At 42.8% G+C, this 13,754-nt stretch overlaps 1 protein-coding gene across 1 annotated transcript in view; it reads right to left on the bottom strand.

The window, feature by feature from the left end:
* Positions 1-316: 316 nt before the first annotated feature.
* PHIP (pleckstrin homology domain interacting protein) overlaps positions 317-13,754 on the bottom strand; it is an 83,061-nt gene continuing 69,623 nt past the window's right edge. Inside the window, exons 28-36 of the mRNA XM_026038429.1 lie at positions 12,998-13,123; positions 10,289-10,361; positions 9,838-9,888; positions 9,385-9,534; positions 7,574-7,726; positions 6,061-6,224; positions 5,310-5,590; positions 4,798-4,963; positions 317-3,688 (exon numbers count right to left, since the gene is read on the bottom strand). Of these exons, the coding sequence (XP_025894214.1) occupies positions 3,037-3,688; positions 4,798-4,963; positions 5,310-5,590; positions 6,061-6,224; positions 7,574-7,726; positions 9,385-9,534; positions 9,838-9,888; positions 10,289-10,361; positions 12,998-13,123 (1,816 nt within the window). The 3' untranslated portion in view covers positions 317-3,036. The remainder of the gene's footprint in view (positions 3,689-4,797; positions 4,964-5,309; positions 5,591-6,060; positions 6,225-7,573; positions 7,727-9,384; positions 9,535-9,837; positions 9,889-10,288; positions 10,362-12,997; positions 13,124-13,754) is intronic.

The raw sequence follows: 13,754 nt of genomic DNA, 5'->3' as shown, positions 1-13,754 counted from the left end.
GCCCGCGGCCGCTGCCTCCCTACGGACAGGGATCCGCAGGGAGCGGAGGGGCAGAGCTGGAGCCGGGCCGGCGGGTGAGGAGCGCGGCGGGGCGCTCCTCGCGGCGAGGCCGGCGCAGCCTCCGCGCGCGCCGGCGGCCCCCGAGTCCGCGCCGTGCACGGAGCTGCGCGCCTCGAATCACTGCGAATCGTCAGGAGTTTATTGCTCACATTTGGAAACTGAAAAAAAAGAGTCAGGACCGAAAGCTCTTGTTTGCYGCGTCGACACAGTATTTTGCAATGGCAAATAATGGGTTCTTCCCAAGCAAAATGCACACAGGCTCATGGTGACTGAAGTCCCATAAATAAAAACGTTGGCAAGCTAGTGAAGCTAAATTATAAAAATAGAATTTTTAAATAAATCTGGTATTAACTTCTACTAAAATTTTTAGTGTTGCTTCTTTTAAAAAAAAGGCTGGCCCAAATGATGCACAATTCATTTTAAAGGAAAATCAATAACACGCCTGGGAGGAATTAAAAAGTAACAGGCTAAAGTCACCAGTGTTAGTGGGCGGGAAGCAGCACCCTTGTTCCGCAGGTAAGGCCTTCTCTTCTCATCAAATTAACACGTGTGATTTTCTACCTACTGTTAAGGGAATGCATATTATTTTAGCCTCCAAAATTTACATACAAGGTATTTTCCGGTATATAAATATGTACATAAACATGCCATATAAAACATTATTACAAACGGAGTAAATACAGAAGTTGAATTTTAGATATAATCTATTTCATATATTACAATGCAGATAACATCAGGAAATTACACATTTTCAAATGATTGCCTTCATCAGCGAGTTCTCAAGAAATGAAGAGGCTGAACTAGCTCGCCCCGCAGCGCCAAGCTGTCCTGTGACTGTACAACCATCGCTTCCCATCGCACTGCATGTTTTGTGACTCCAGTTTAATTGGAAAACAAGGAAAGGCATTCCAGAAAAAAATAASGATGCAAATGAAACACAAACCCTGCTGCCCAAAGTCGTAACCAAAGCACATCAGTGAGGATCTGGAAAACACTTGACTCAGCTTCTGTAACAACAGATGTAACGAACTCTGTTAACCGACCTCGTACGGTGGATACCAATTTGCCATCCAAATCAGCTTATTCCTACTCCTCTCCATGCCAAACGCCAACATTTAAGCTTTTTTTTTTTTTTTTCTTCTTTTGTAACGGAGAATAGAGAGAGGAGAGAGTTAGGCCCCAAAGAAGGGAGCAGAATCCACAGGGATCCACGGCCCCCGTTGTGGCTCCTTCTCCTCCATCCCAGGCAGGGTCGCGCACACGGATTCCTTCCCCACGACCCAAAGTTCCCAAGCTAGATGTAATCTGCAAATTTGGGTTACATTTTTGTACCATACCAGACCTCAGAAAATACTCCTGCTGCTGGATTTTTTTTCCTTAAAATTGGACAAGAAGTTTTAAGCGATAGAAAATGGTATTAAAGTTTGTTTGTAAAGGTATAAAATAACTAAATGTACCATAAACAAATAAATAACTGCTTTTCTTTTCCATAGCAGTACATATAGTAATACATTCCCCTAAGTCATATAGTTATCATTTACAATAGACAACTTAATTTTACTAAGGATGCAAGAAATAATAGAATACAAGGCACAATCATTAAATGGAATCTTTTCTTTAGGGTGTATATTGACTAATGTCAGCGTGATATACCATAAAAAGTGCAGAAAAACACAATGTGCAATGAGACCACTGTATAAAACATGATTGCATAAAAAGTGATTTGGCCTTTTAACCTTAATAATTGAAAATAACCAATCTTCCCCTTAAAATTAAACTAGAAAGTATGACATTTTAAAATTCATTTTCGATTCTAGTGCTATCTAAAAAATCCTGAAAAAAAGGAATTTTTACCTGGGTAACATTTTCTATGTGTTTATGTATATAGTAATATACACACACACACACACACACTGTTCTTTGTAGGTCTTTTTCAGCCTTTTCAGCATGTCTGAAGTTGTAGAACAACGATCTATCCGGACCAGAAGGTAAACACTGCAGTTCCATACCTGTCCTGTGGTTTTCTTGAATCCTTTAACCAATTACACATTTTGTCCAAAACATCTCTGTCAAAGGACCCCACCAGTGCATTATTTTCTACCATAAGTACCAAGAAGGAGACATCTCAGAACAATGTTGACTTACAATTTCCAACGAGACACAGCTTTTATCACTGCAAACTGGATGCTGGACTGACACTCCAAAAGAAAGGAAGGGAGGAAAAGAAAGGGTTTTCCACTGCACTGATTCTCAGTCTTTGGCACAATAAACAGAGATTTAGTGATTGATACAAGAATCAAGGTCTGAAAAATTAGACATTAGTCAAACTTTTTCCAATGTGGATATATATATAATTGAGATTACATTTTTGCTATGTTTGGCAGAACTTGGATAAACCAACAGCCTGTGCTAGGCTTCTTTTGCAGTTGAATGTTCCATCAGTACTGAAATCAAACATTTTCAGATTAGCAAAGTTTGGTATTTTTGCATTTGCATTTGATAGAAAGGTAAGTGAATTGCTGCCACTTTATGCCAAAATCTGCCTTCCTAGGAGACTTGACTTTACAATCAATAAAACTGTACCTTGTTTGGTCAAAAATAGACTTCTGTTCTCAGTTTGTGGCATTAACAGTTCTATCACCTTTTTAATTGTGTGGAGATAATACGCACTACTCAAGAGCAGAGTAATTCTCAATTCTGTAAGTCAGTCAGAAATTGCTTCGATCATTCTCAACCATGAACAAAACGCCTGTTGAAATGCATAACCTATTTGGAGGGCAATAAATAGCAAAAGTTTAAAATATATATTTCTTTCAAAGAACGTTCTTTCAGTTTATTTTTTGCTAAATTTTTCTCCCCAAATCAGAACACATTCTTCCAACCCATAATAGCAGCAGGGAAGCAGAAGCCTGCGTTCTGCTCGGTCCTTAACTGTACCTGCCCCACAGCATTCTGAAGTGAAACCCTTGCTAAAAATCACCAACCGATTAAATTGGCCTTTGCTTTTTCAGTCAACTTTCGGACTCTGCCTCGGCTGGACGTCCCGAAAGTCAGAGAGGTGTCTTCGAACAACAGCTGCCTTTGCTCTTCCTCAGAGTCATCCTCGTTGTAAAAGGCTGTCCTCCTACCCTGGTTTCTAGTTCTCATGTGAGGTTCAGAATCTTTAAGCTCTTCAGACCCTTCCTCCATAGGCTCGTCCATCTTCTTCCTCCTGCTCCTTGTTTGCATTTTAACGTTGGCAGGAACTAAAAGGTCCGAGCCTGGTTGATGCTGCTTCACCTTTCTTTTGGGCTTCCTACCCCCACGGCCTTTTCGCTGCAACAAGTCTTCCTTCACGTTGTTTTCAGAAAGGGAATTGCACGACGCAGTGGAGGCCGACGCCTCCTCCGGTGGACTCCTCGTGGGCTGGACCGCGTTCTGCTCCGCAACCTTCTGCTCAGCAACTTGCAGCTTTTTGGGTTTTCGGCCTCTTTTCTTGTGTACCACTTGGCAGCTGCTGTTGGTGGAGTTGGTCTCCACCTTGGGTTTCCGCCCGGGCCCCCTCTTGACGGGCGGCTTCGCGGGGGGCCCCCCGTGCCCGTTGACCTGGACGCTGCCGGCCGCCACGGCGCCCRTCCTGCCCTCTGCCGCGGAGAGACGAGAGTCAGCGCCGCGGCACCCGCGCCCGCCCTCACACCGCGAATGAAACACTGCCGGTAACATGACAACCACGAATAAAACGATAAGCAGTGTCAATAAAATGATAAACAGGGACTGCCAGACTGTCAAAAGCTGAGACCCAACGACGAGCTACAAATAAAGCTTCAGCCAGTACTGTGGGATGCAGCACTTCCACCTGGCACACTGTGGAACCTCTCTGCTTTCCATGCCAAATAAATGCTCGGCTCAGGCGGAATCCTGGAAAGCATTTGTCCACAAAAATGGGTGTGTTTAAAAYTTCACGCCAGGTCACGTGAGGAGACCTTTGCCCTCAAATTTTCCCCTGCTGTTGCTGAGAACTGAACCATTACTTACAGTTATCATTTTTCAACTACAATTCCACTCCACTCTTCTTTGTCTTGAGAAGCAGCTAGGGCTTTTTACATGCACATGCAGTTGTTCCTCCAAGAGTGCAAGAGGATGGAGTTCTCTGCATGGACTACCAATGCCAGGGCAGAATTTAACACACTATTTAGATCTAACAACAGTTAGATCTAAATCTAACTGTAAATCTCAGGGCATTTAGATCTAACAACAGTTAAATGCCCTTTTTTTCCCTCAACGTACAGTATCACAGTAGTAGAGATCTAGCAAGCACAGTTCGTACCCCAGCTGCTGGATAAGCAATAAAGCCTTTGCAGCTGGGGGATCTGTCTCCACGGCAGCCTTGAGTTCAAACTCAAAACCTAACCCCATTTTGGAAAAGCAAGTGATCTTAGCCAGAAAATTACATGAGACTAGCGCTCTGGAATYACAGAATTCATCACTTCTGTACCTRCGCTGAAAACATCACACTTGTAGTAATCCAAATTAAGTTATGATATGTTAACATGCCCAAACTGGTATGATTATACCATGGATATGGTTTTAGAAGTCAAACCCTGCTAATTGTCTAGCAAGAAACTAACTATCCATTATACCTTCCTATTCCATTAAATCATAATACATACTAACTTCCTCACCCTAAAATTATGAAGGCAAAGGTGCAACTGCAGCCGCTGTGTCACTACCTGGGGGATAAAATGTTCCAAAAAATCCTTACCTTGTTGATTAACAGTGGATGACTTGACTTTGCGTTTGATTTGCTTCTCTTTTTCGGGATTTTCTTTTGTGGTGTTATTCCTAGTGTTATGACCATAATCAGATTGAGTAGGAATTGGTAAAATATTCTGGTTCTTGGAATGTTTGGTTGAATTCTCTAGTACTAAAAAGACCAAAAATAAAGAGAAAACTTGAATTAATCATTTTYAATGAGATTCCAGCATGTTCAACCTTTTCTAACTCAAACAGAAGTCAGGCAAGCTCTTCTACACAAGAACCTGAAGCAGTCATCTAGGAGTGAAAARGTTTCAAGCAGTAATCTAGAAGTGAAAAGGCTTCATGAGCGAAACAACACAGCACAATTTCGCTCACTTTCCTCTGATGAACCCTAAAGTCCTACAGCTCAAGGACTTGGGACCAGCCTTCACAGAGACAAGTTAAGTTAGATGGAAGGGCGCCAGGCTGGTGCTCACAAACCTTCACAGTGCTCTCTGTCCCCTTGCACTTACCCGACTTGCCCGACRCCGCAGCAGTGTTTGGCTTTGCAATTACAGGCTTTATGCTCACAGGCTTCCCTGCTGCAGAAGTGGAGGGCTGCTCCGGGACAGCCCCGTCTGTCACTCCCCTGTTGCTCCTAGTCCGCACTAGGGACGAAGCTTCGGCCGCTTTTCCGTTCACTTGAGCCGGAACTTGTCTCAGGGCGGCCGACCTCACGGGTGCCGAGGATGACGAGGGGGCAGCGCTATCCGCCTTCGGCTGAGCTTTTATTAATCTCCTCTTCCTCTCAGGGCTGCAAAAGGAATAACGGCGTGTCAACTGGGTGACCACTTTTTTATTTTATAGGAATAAATAAAAATTGAATTTAGGGAGTGAACAGATCATGTCTGTATGAAATATGCTAAAAATATGACATTTACTGTGGAAATTCACATAGTCGTGAGCCTCTGCAAAGCGGACCTTAAATGAAGGATCACAGCAAACGCTGCAGTTACATGGCAAGCACRATGCCACCGCTACCCCAACGACGCTCTTTTATTGCACATGTTTAGCAGTCACTCGGATTTTAAGCACTTGCACTAGGATAGCACTAGTTAAAGTTTAAAAACCATCCACATCATAGGGACTTGCATGTCAAATCTATCACTCTGCAATATAGGGAATAGTATAGGAAGTATTAAAAAAAAAAAACCCAAAAAMCAACCCTAAGTTCTAATTTAGGTATGTCAAACTTGCAGCACATTCCATGAACACTGGACGTACCTGGATGCAACACTGCTCGACATGGAGCTGCTTCTACTTCTTTTCTTCCTTCGTTTCTTTATGGTGTTCCGTTTATGAAAGCGCAGGGCAGATTTGTAATCTGACAAGATAGAGCTTATATGCTCCTCAAAGAAGGCAGACAGGCGCAAGCTCATGCTGTAGATCTGTACAAAGAGAAGCCAGCAAATGAGCAAGTTCTATGCTCTTCCAAGGCACCATYACACTTCTTTATCATTAAGCGTACCTATAAAAATGTGCTTGTTAACACAGGCAAGTTGTAGGCAAACCTAAAGCTGCTCTCCATGAACTTGCACCACTGCAGGTGCAGGCTGGCACTGCCCAGCTGCACGGCTCAGAAAGAGGGACTATTTGGGGCTGTGCTCTGCAAGCAGGAGGAAGGAACCACCTGAGCAGCCATCCCTGCCTGGGCACTTTCCAGCAGCCTTTCCTGAACACATTCCCTTCCAGCTTCAGCAGAACCGTAAGTAGAGACCCTTCAAAGCATTTACTTTGGCAAACCTATGGTCAAAATAACCAATTTTCTTCCGCATTAAGTTGCATCGATACACCTTATATGGGGGGCAATTCCCTGCCCTCTGATGCTGGCCAAAAGGCAGGACACTGATGAAACCACTGACCAGTCTCCCTTGCTAATTCCCCTACCAAGGAACCTGCCCCTGCACTGTAAAGTTCTCATAATCCCCCTGCCATTCACAACAGCCAAACTTCACCAGCAGGGTGAATTCTCATCTAATCCGGGTATTTTGTCCAACACCTAAACCACGGCCTCAGAAGAAGGATCTGTGAGGGCCGCCCAGCTCCCTGCTCACAGGGGGAACCAGCACGTGCAGCGTCTGCTCCCGCCGGCTCCGCAGCCCGAGCCCAGCTGGGGGAAGCAGCGGCAGCTCTGCCGTGCGCAGCACCAGCCCCACAGCACCAGCCCCACAGCACCAGCCCCACAGCACCAGCCCCACAGCAGCTTCCCCCGGTGTATTCCATATAAACGGCTCCCTTACCCTAAGGGATCTGCTACAATCTCATGAACCAGCGAACAGCAGAGAAATTTTCTGTCTGCTCCTAATTCCACCTTAACCAGATGTCGTTATTTGGGTTTTGGGCAACTTCAGAATTGGAGGAGTTGGGACATGAGTTTTGTGTTCTGAACATCTAGTCTCTTCTCACAAATACCAGTGAAATGTCACTACTCTGCACACAATCACATTTCTGCAGAGCAATCCTTCAGTGTGTTTCTCCCTCTAGATGAGCTTTCATATTTATTTTCAAACTACGTGTGCAGAGCATCAGAACTTCAGACATTTCAGCAGCGTACATCCTTTTTCTGTACAAAGCTATATACGAAGCCATACTATTCAATCAAAAGTATTCCCTTTTGAACACCAGCAATAATTAAACTTGTTTTCAAGGCAATCGATTAGAGTATTTCTGTTGTTCTACCTTATATTGTTCAGTTAAAGCTTTTTTACAAACAGAAATCACAAAAATTAAATCTTACCCTTGACCTTTTACTGGGCGTGTAGGCTTTGGAATTGCTGAAAATAAGTCGCACATCTTTACATAACTCCATTGGTGACTCATAGTTGCCAGCTTCCAACGTTTCTCGAACAGTAGCAAAATCCATTGGTGTGTCAATAATATCTCTATAATCCTGTTGTAAAAGAGCAAAGCAACCAATTACATTTTTTTTCAAGTCTTGATATATCTTTTTTATTAAAGCAAGTTTTGTAATTTTGATACAAAACCATACTGTCCTCTTCCAATAGGACCACTAAAAAAAATTTGCTTCTTATAGTCCTACATACTCGAAGTCCTGGTGGACACCCTGAACAGGTACAATTTAAATGCTAACCCACACAAGATCTAATCAACTTTATAAACAGATTTACCAAAATACATGACTCATTTTTCTGGTTGCTGAACCAGTGACATTCCACGATGAAGATAAACTGAGATATAAAAATTCAATGAAAAGCTCTCTGGATGGTATAGCATGTTTAACTTAATACTAAGCCTAAAATATAGTATCTTGGGGAAAAAAAAAAAAAAGAAAAGAAAAAAGTGGGAATAGTCTTTTGAACTTGATGCCAGTCCCAGTACCTCTCTGCTGAAACCTGAGTGCTTTCCCAAATGGGGCCATGGCAATTTAGGAAAGCAATACTCAAACAAATGGGAAGTCTGCTGGCCAAAATAGCTTTCAATTCAAGGCTATTTAAGGCCCTTCAATCAATGATGGAGCTTTTTTCCCTAGATTACTGAGGAAACAGGGAGACATCTATATGACAAAAAGCTCAAATACCCATTTAACAACAGGTTACCTTCATCCATCAGAACAAACGGCAGCTGCATGTGCGAGCCAGTGCCTCTGGAGGTGGGAAAGGCCAGCGAGCCCTGGGGAGGCCCGAGGCTGGAAGGTGCCTCCTCCCCCCTCACTGGGGCTCCCTGCAGCTGCAGAGGCAGCTCCTCTRGGTTACAGCCAGCATTACGAGGCCCCTGGCCTAAAGAGGTGGCAACACAGACCAAAGTGACCTCCTCCAAAAGCACTTGGTTTCAGGCAGTGACTTACCTCTCCATGAATCACCTTGGAATGATATTTGGAATAAAAATTTAAGATAGGATGGGGAGAAAGCACGGGGAAACTTGGCTTTGTTATTGGAAGTAAAACTAGCGCAGTGAAAGAGACCCGAGGCAAAAAGACTTCTGTGTTAAAAGTGCTCTGCAATTATGACTGGCTTCACATGGCTGTCTGAATTCCACTGAAATCACCCAGGTAGAAAGTGAAATTTGGAAAAAAATAATCATTGTTACTTCAGTTAATATTTCACTACAATTTTTCTGTGAACTGTGACTCGTGAAAAAAAAAGGGGGTAATTTTTCTCCAGCAGTCCAGATAACTGTTATGAACAGTTTATTTATTTATTCCATTTAAGAAAGAAAAAAGTGCCATGACAACATTTGTCACAAGCAACAATTAAATATTGTACTTGCTTCACACATGCACTTTGCACACAGGAAGCCATTCTTCATTACACAAGTTTAATTTACTCAAGAACTAAGACATCCCTCAATATAATATATKTAGGAATTGAAGTATTTAAAGAGAACAGATAGGAACAGCTTATTGTGAAATTTCTTTAAAAAGACAATGACAAACAATATTAGCAGGTGGCAGCCAAGCCAACTGCTAAGAAAATTGTTGGAAAATAAAGAGCTGCTTGAAGTTTCAGTTGGAAGAGTTGGAAAACCACTCAGAATTAGCAAAAGTGAAAGCGAGATTCTAAACCTAACTTCCTATTCTAAAACACTCACTGGATATTCAAGGAGATCCACTGGTTGTCGAAAGGGTTCAGAGTCTTCACACTGAAAAATGAGATTCAGCAGCTCCTGGCACTGCTTCTTCCACGACTGAATGTCATAGGACTGTGCTCTGTTCCGCAGCCGCCGCTTCGGCTGGTGATCCTGGAAGGACAACATTGCCTCGTGTGTATAAARCAAACCCAGGTTTTCTGACAAAATGGAATGAAAAACGTACACTGCAGAATATAAATTCTAAATAGCTGTGCCACAGCACAGAGAAAATTATCTTTACATTCAATTAGAGCACTACTTAAGTCACTGGAAGCTCAGCACTTCCCAAAAGCTGAAACTATATGATAAAAAAAACATTTTTGGTTTTAAATCTTTTCTTTACAAACACTTTTCAAATTGATTACAGAGGTAAAAATCATTACCCAAACAAAATGAAAAAACACAGGATCTTACCTTTCTTTTCCTAGTGGAAGTCCCTGGCACATTTGTATCTTTCTCTTCTTCCTTTGAGCAAGATAATGAGTCGCATAAAAAGGTTAAAAAAAATATAAACACAYATGAGAAGCCGAGCCCTTTTAAGCTTCACTTATAATTGAGTCTCTGCCAGTACATCCCTGTGCTTTGGAAGGCATTTCATGTGACTGTCAGGTTTGAAAACCTCTCAGAAGTCTAAGGAACCCCCGTAACTTCTCCATTCTCCAAGAGAGCTTTAAGCTCTCTGCTCCACAGGAGAGGGAGCTGGATTTTTACCAGTTTCCTGGCTGACAAGAAGAAATCGATGATGAAAATGACTCCCTACGCCCTTAGGCTGACTGAACTCAGTACTTTGATATCGAGCCAGGCAGGGGCATCAGCCCCATCTCCGTGGCCTATCACTGCCCCTGGCTAGGACAGAGCCACTCACCTCATCCGAGTCGGAGAGCACCTTCTTCTTCATGGCGTTGTACAAGGGGATGATATCATAGCAGCTCTGGTCTCTGCGCAACAAGAACAACGCACGTCAACATCCACTCTTCACCTCCCTCTCTAAGGCCAACTATATTTTGACTAGGAAAGGGAAAACGTTTATCACGTCACTCTTGAATGAAGGGCTTAGTGCCACAGGAATACTAGAAGGAACACTGCAGTAAGGAAAACTCATCTTCATCCAAAAGCTGCACTGTATTACCTGAACTTCCTAAGATATAAGGCCACATAACAGTGACAAGGTTTTAAAATTAAACTATGGATTTTATCAGCATTAGRAAAATACAAAGCTATACCACATAAAAAGCTCTTGGGCTCTTGCTTTAAGGACCCTACACCATTACAGTAACCACTGYAATGTAATATTCACACATAAGAAGGCAGACAAATAAATATTGTTTTTCCAAGGACTACGACTGCCATTATTTATAGACCTAATTCAGGAAAATATACATCTAGTCTTGGCCCTTGTATAGCATGTCAGACTTCTACAAACCCAGCAACAGTRAACAAAACACAAACCCCAAAGGATGTTCTACTATGCAACAGTTCAAGACATAAAAGTAAATTAAAAAATAAACAGTAAGCAACTGTTATGTATCGATAATACATGCTAATGTAAATACRATGGTAAAGGAGGAGAGGGAGTAATAATGATAAATAAAACAAGTAGGATTTTTGTTTGGTAAAGGGCTAAAGTAACTTGGAGACCAAACCCTTGGCTGTCAGAGGCATTCGGCCATTTCAGTCACAGAATCAGCCCACAGTGGTTTTTAACTAAAGTTACATCATTAAAAATCTTTGGAAATCCAGGCTTTATCTGCATCACTGGTTGACTTAAGTATATTAAAATTTACAGGCACAAGCTAAAGTGGTAATAGGTCATTATTGAATAATATACATCTGTTGCATTAATTCAACAACATCAATTTAAATCGCACAGTCTGAAAAACCCTGAGTTAATTAATTAACTGAAAACAGCCACAGAGGACCAAAGATATTAGAGAACAAAATTAGGAGTAGGGAAGCTCTTTAGACGTGTGCCTATTGCTAAAGATGTGCTTCACTAAACCTTCCAGCCTCTGAAGCATTTCTAAGCACTCTCCAGTATTTCACCTTCCCGCTAATATCCAAATCAAAACGCACAAATGACGTCAAAGATTTATGTAAGGAGCAAAAATCTTACTTTCAAATAAATACATGTGGTCTTAGTCATCAGAAAAAAAAAGTTTTATTAGAAAACACAAAATAAAAACTCAAAAGAATCAATACCCCGTGTTACACTGCGTTTACTCTTTCAACGTGTGAACCTTGGTATGAAAAATGTCACRTTGTGTCATTGTCCCAGGTGGGAACAGGACATTCACTGTTCCCAAGAAAATCCACACAGAGGAGACTCTCCGCAAGCCCTTACGAGCTGAGGGTGAGAGAGCTGGGCCTGTTCAGCCTCAGGAAGAGGAGGCTGAGGAGGGACCTGAGCAGTSTCTATAAATACCCCAAGGGAGGCAGTGAGGAGGAGGGGGYGGCCTCTTTCCAGTGGTGGCCACTGATAGGACTGGAGAAAACGGCCACAAACTGAAGCACCAGCAGTACCACAGGAACTTAAGGAAACACTTCTTTCCTGTGAGGGTGACAGAGCCCTGGCACAGGCTGCCCAGGGAGGCTGTGGAGTCTCCTTCTCTGGAGGTCTTCAAAACCYGCCTGGATGCCGCCCTGTGCTCTGGGTGTCCCTGCTGGAGCAGGGCAGGTTGGACTGGATGAGCTCTAGAGGTCCCTGCCAACCCTAAGGATTCTAGGATTGGGGTCCAGAGCCGTGACCGGGGCACAAAGGCTCCGACACGTTTCTCACCAACTTCACCTCTCTTTTAACAGAGACCTAAAACCCACTGAAAAACAAGAGGCCTTTCATGGCTCCACATGAAAAAAATCACTTCTAAACTGAGACCTGCTTTCCCATGGCAGCCTTTCCCRGTTGGTGAAATGAGAGATTTTTAAACAAAAAGGGTTTCATTAAGAATGCTAAACTTTTTATAAAAATTACAGAAGTGTTGCAATATTTCCCCCTTTTTTTAAACATCTACAAAGACTCTTGATTTTTCAATCTGTATGCCAAATACCATTTCCAATCAGGCTGTAACAGTTATAAAGACTTCAGAATTCAATTATCATAATAATATTAATATATGCAGCATTAAAAGTTAAAATTAGACTCTTATAGCACCTACAAATGTACCTATCAYTGCATAAAAATATTCAGACCCACTTCCATCACTGGAAGTAAAAACATATTCTGYATCAATCCACCAGAACACACATCCTTTTAGTCAGTTCATTTCTGCTTTAAATGACTTCTTCATAGGCTTTATGCTCATTGAAAAAAGATATTTGGAAGCTCATGACAAAACACCTTTTCAGAACTGTAAAATCCACCTTTTTTTTCCATTATTAAATGCTTTTATTCTTAGCCTGCATTTTATCAGCGTCAGTACAAATTCTGTTGTATTTTGCACGTTTACGCGCTCTTCCTTTGYCAACACAGACTTTGTTCTGCTCTTGAACCACCCCGTTTTAACACCCAAGTTTTCAAACGGCGTTTCAAAGAGCCCAAACCAAACCGGCCGACCGTGCGGCCGAGCGAGCGACTCACTTGATGAAATGCAGCAGCAGGTCGGTGACGAACTTGGCCGACTTGACGATGGGGCTGCCGGGCTCGTTGAAGGTGCGCGTGTTGTGCTCGATGTACCGCACCTCCCACATGAGCGACGAGAGCCGCCTGCGCAGGGAGCAGAGCAGAGCACACGGGTGGGCAACGCGGCACCGAGCAGCACGGCCCGGCGGCATCGTGCAAGTCCYTACACGATTGCCCTCGTGCGCTGCCCCTTTCAGCACTAAGTGGGAATAAAAGGAGCTCCTAGGGAAGCAGCGCTCCGTGCGCGGCAGCGTCCCGGGGCTTCCTGCTCTCCCGAGCCCCCTTGGTGAGGAGGCCAACGCCTCCCAACTGGCGGCCGGAGCTCCCTGCAAGGATTCAGCCGGCAGCCCGGGGCGGTTATTACCCCGTTATGATGTGCGTAACTCAGCACAAACCACCTCGGCACCCACAGCYGAGGACTGAAATAGACTGCTAAAAATGCACCAAAATTACACGTTTTTTTCCCAACAGCTGGACAATGATCAGAGTTCTCCAGCACCCTTTATGTAGCTCTGATTTAATGACCTCACTGCAGAATAACAACAGTYAAGAAAAGGTTTGCACATTCAAATAAAAATAGGTGAAAAAATAAAAAGATTTTAAATTAAAATTATATCATATAATTCATATATGTTTTATATTATATATGTTATATATAACATATATATTATATAGTTATATATCATATAAGTATATATAATACATATATATAAAT

Source organism: Nothoprocta perdicaria, unplaced genomic scaffold, assembly GCF_003342845.1.
Source record: "Nothoprocta perdicaria isolate Ctin4 unplaced genomic scaffold, notPer1 scaffold_21, whole genome shotgun sequence".
Classification (NCBI taxonomy): domain Eukaryota; kingdom Metazoa; phylum Chordata; class Aves; order Tinamiformes; family Tinamidae; genus Nothoprocta; species Nothoprocta perdicaria.
This window is presented reverse-complemented; position numbering and strand designations above follow the sequence as displayed.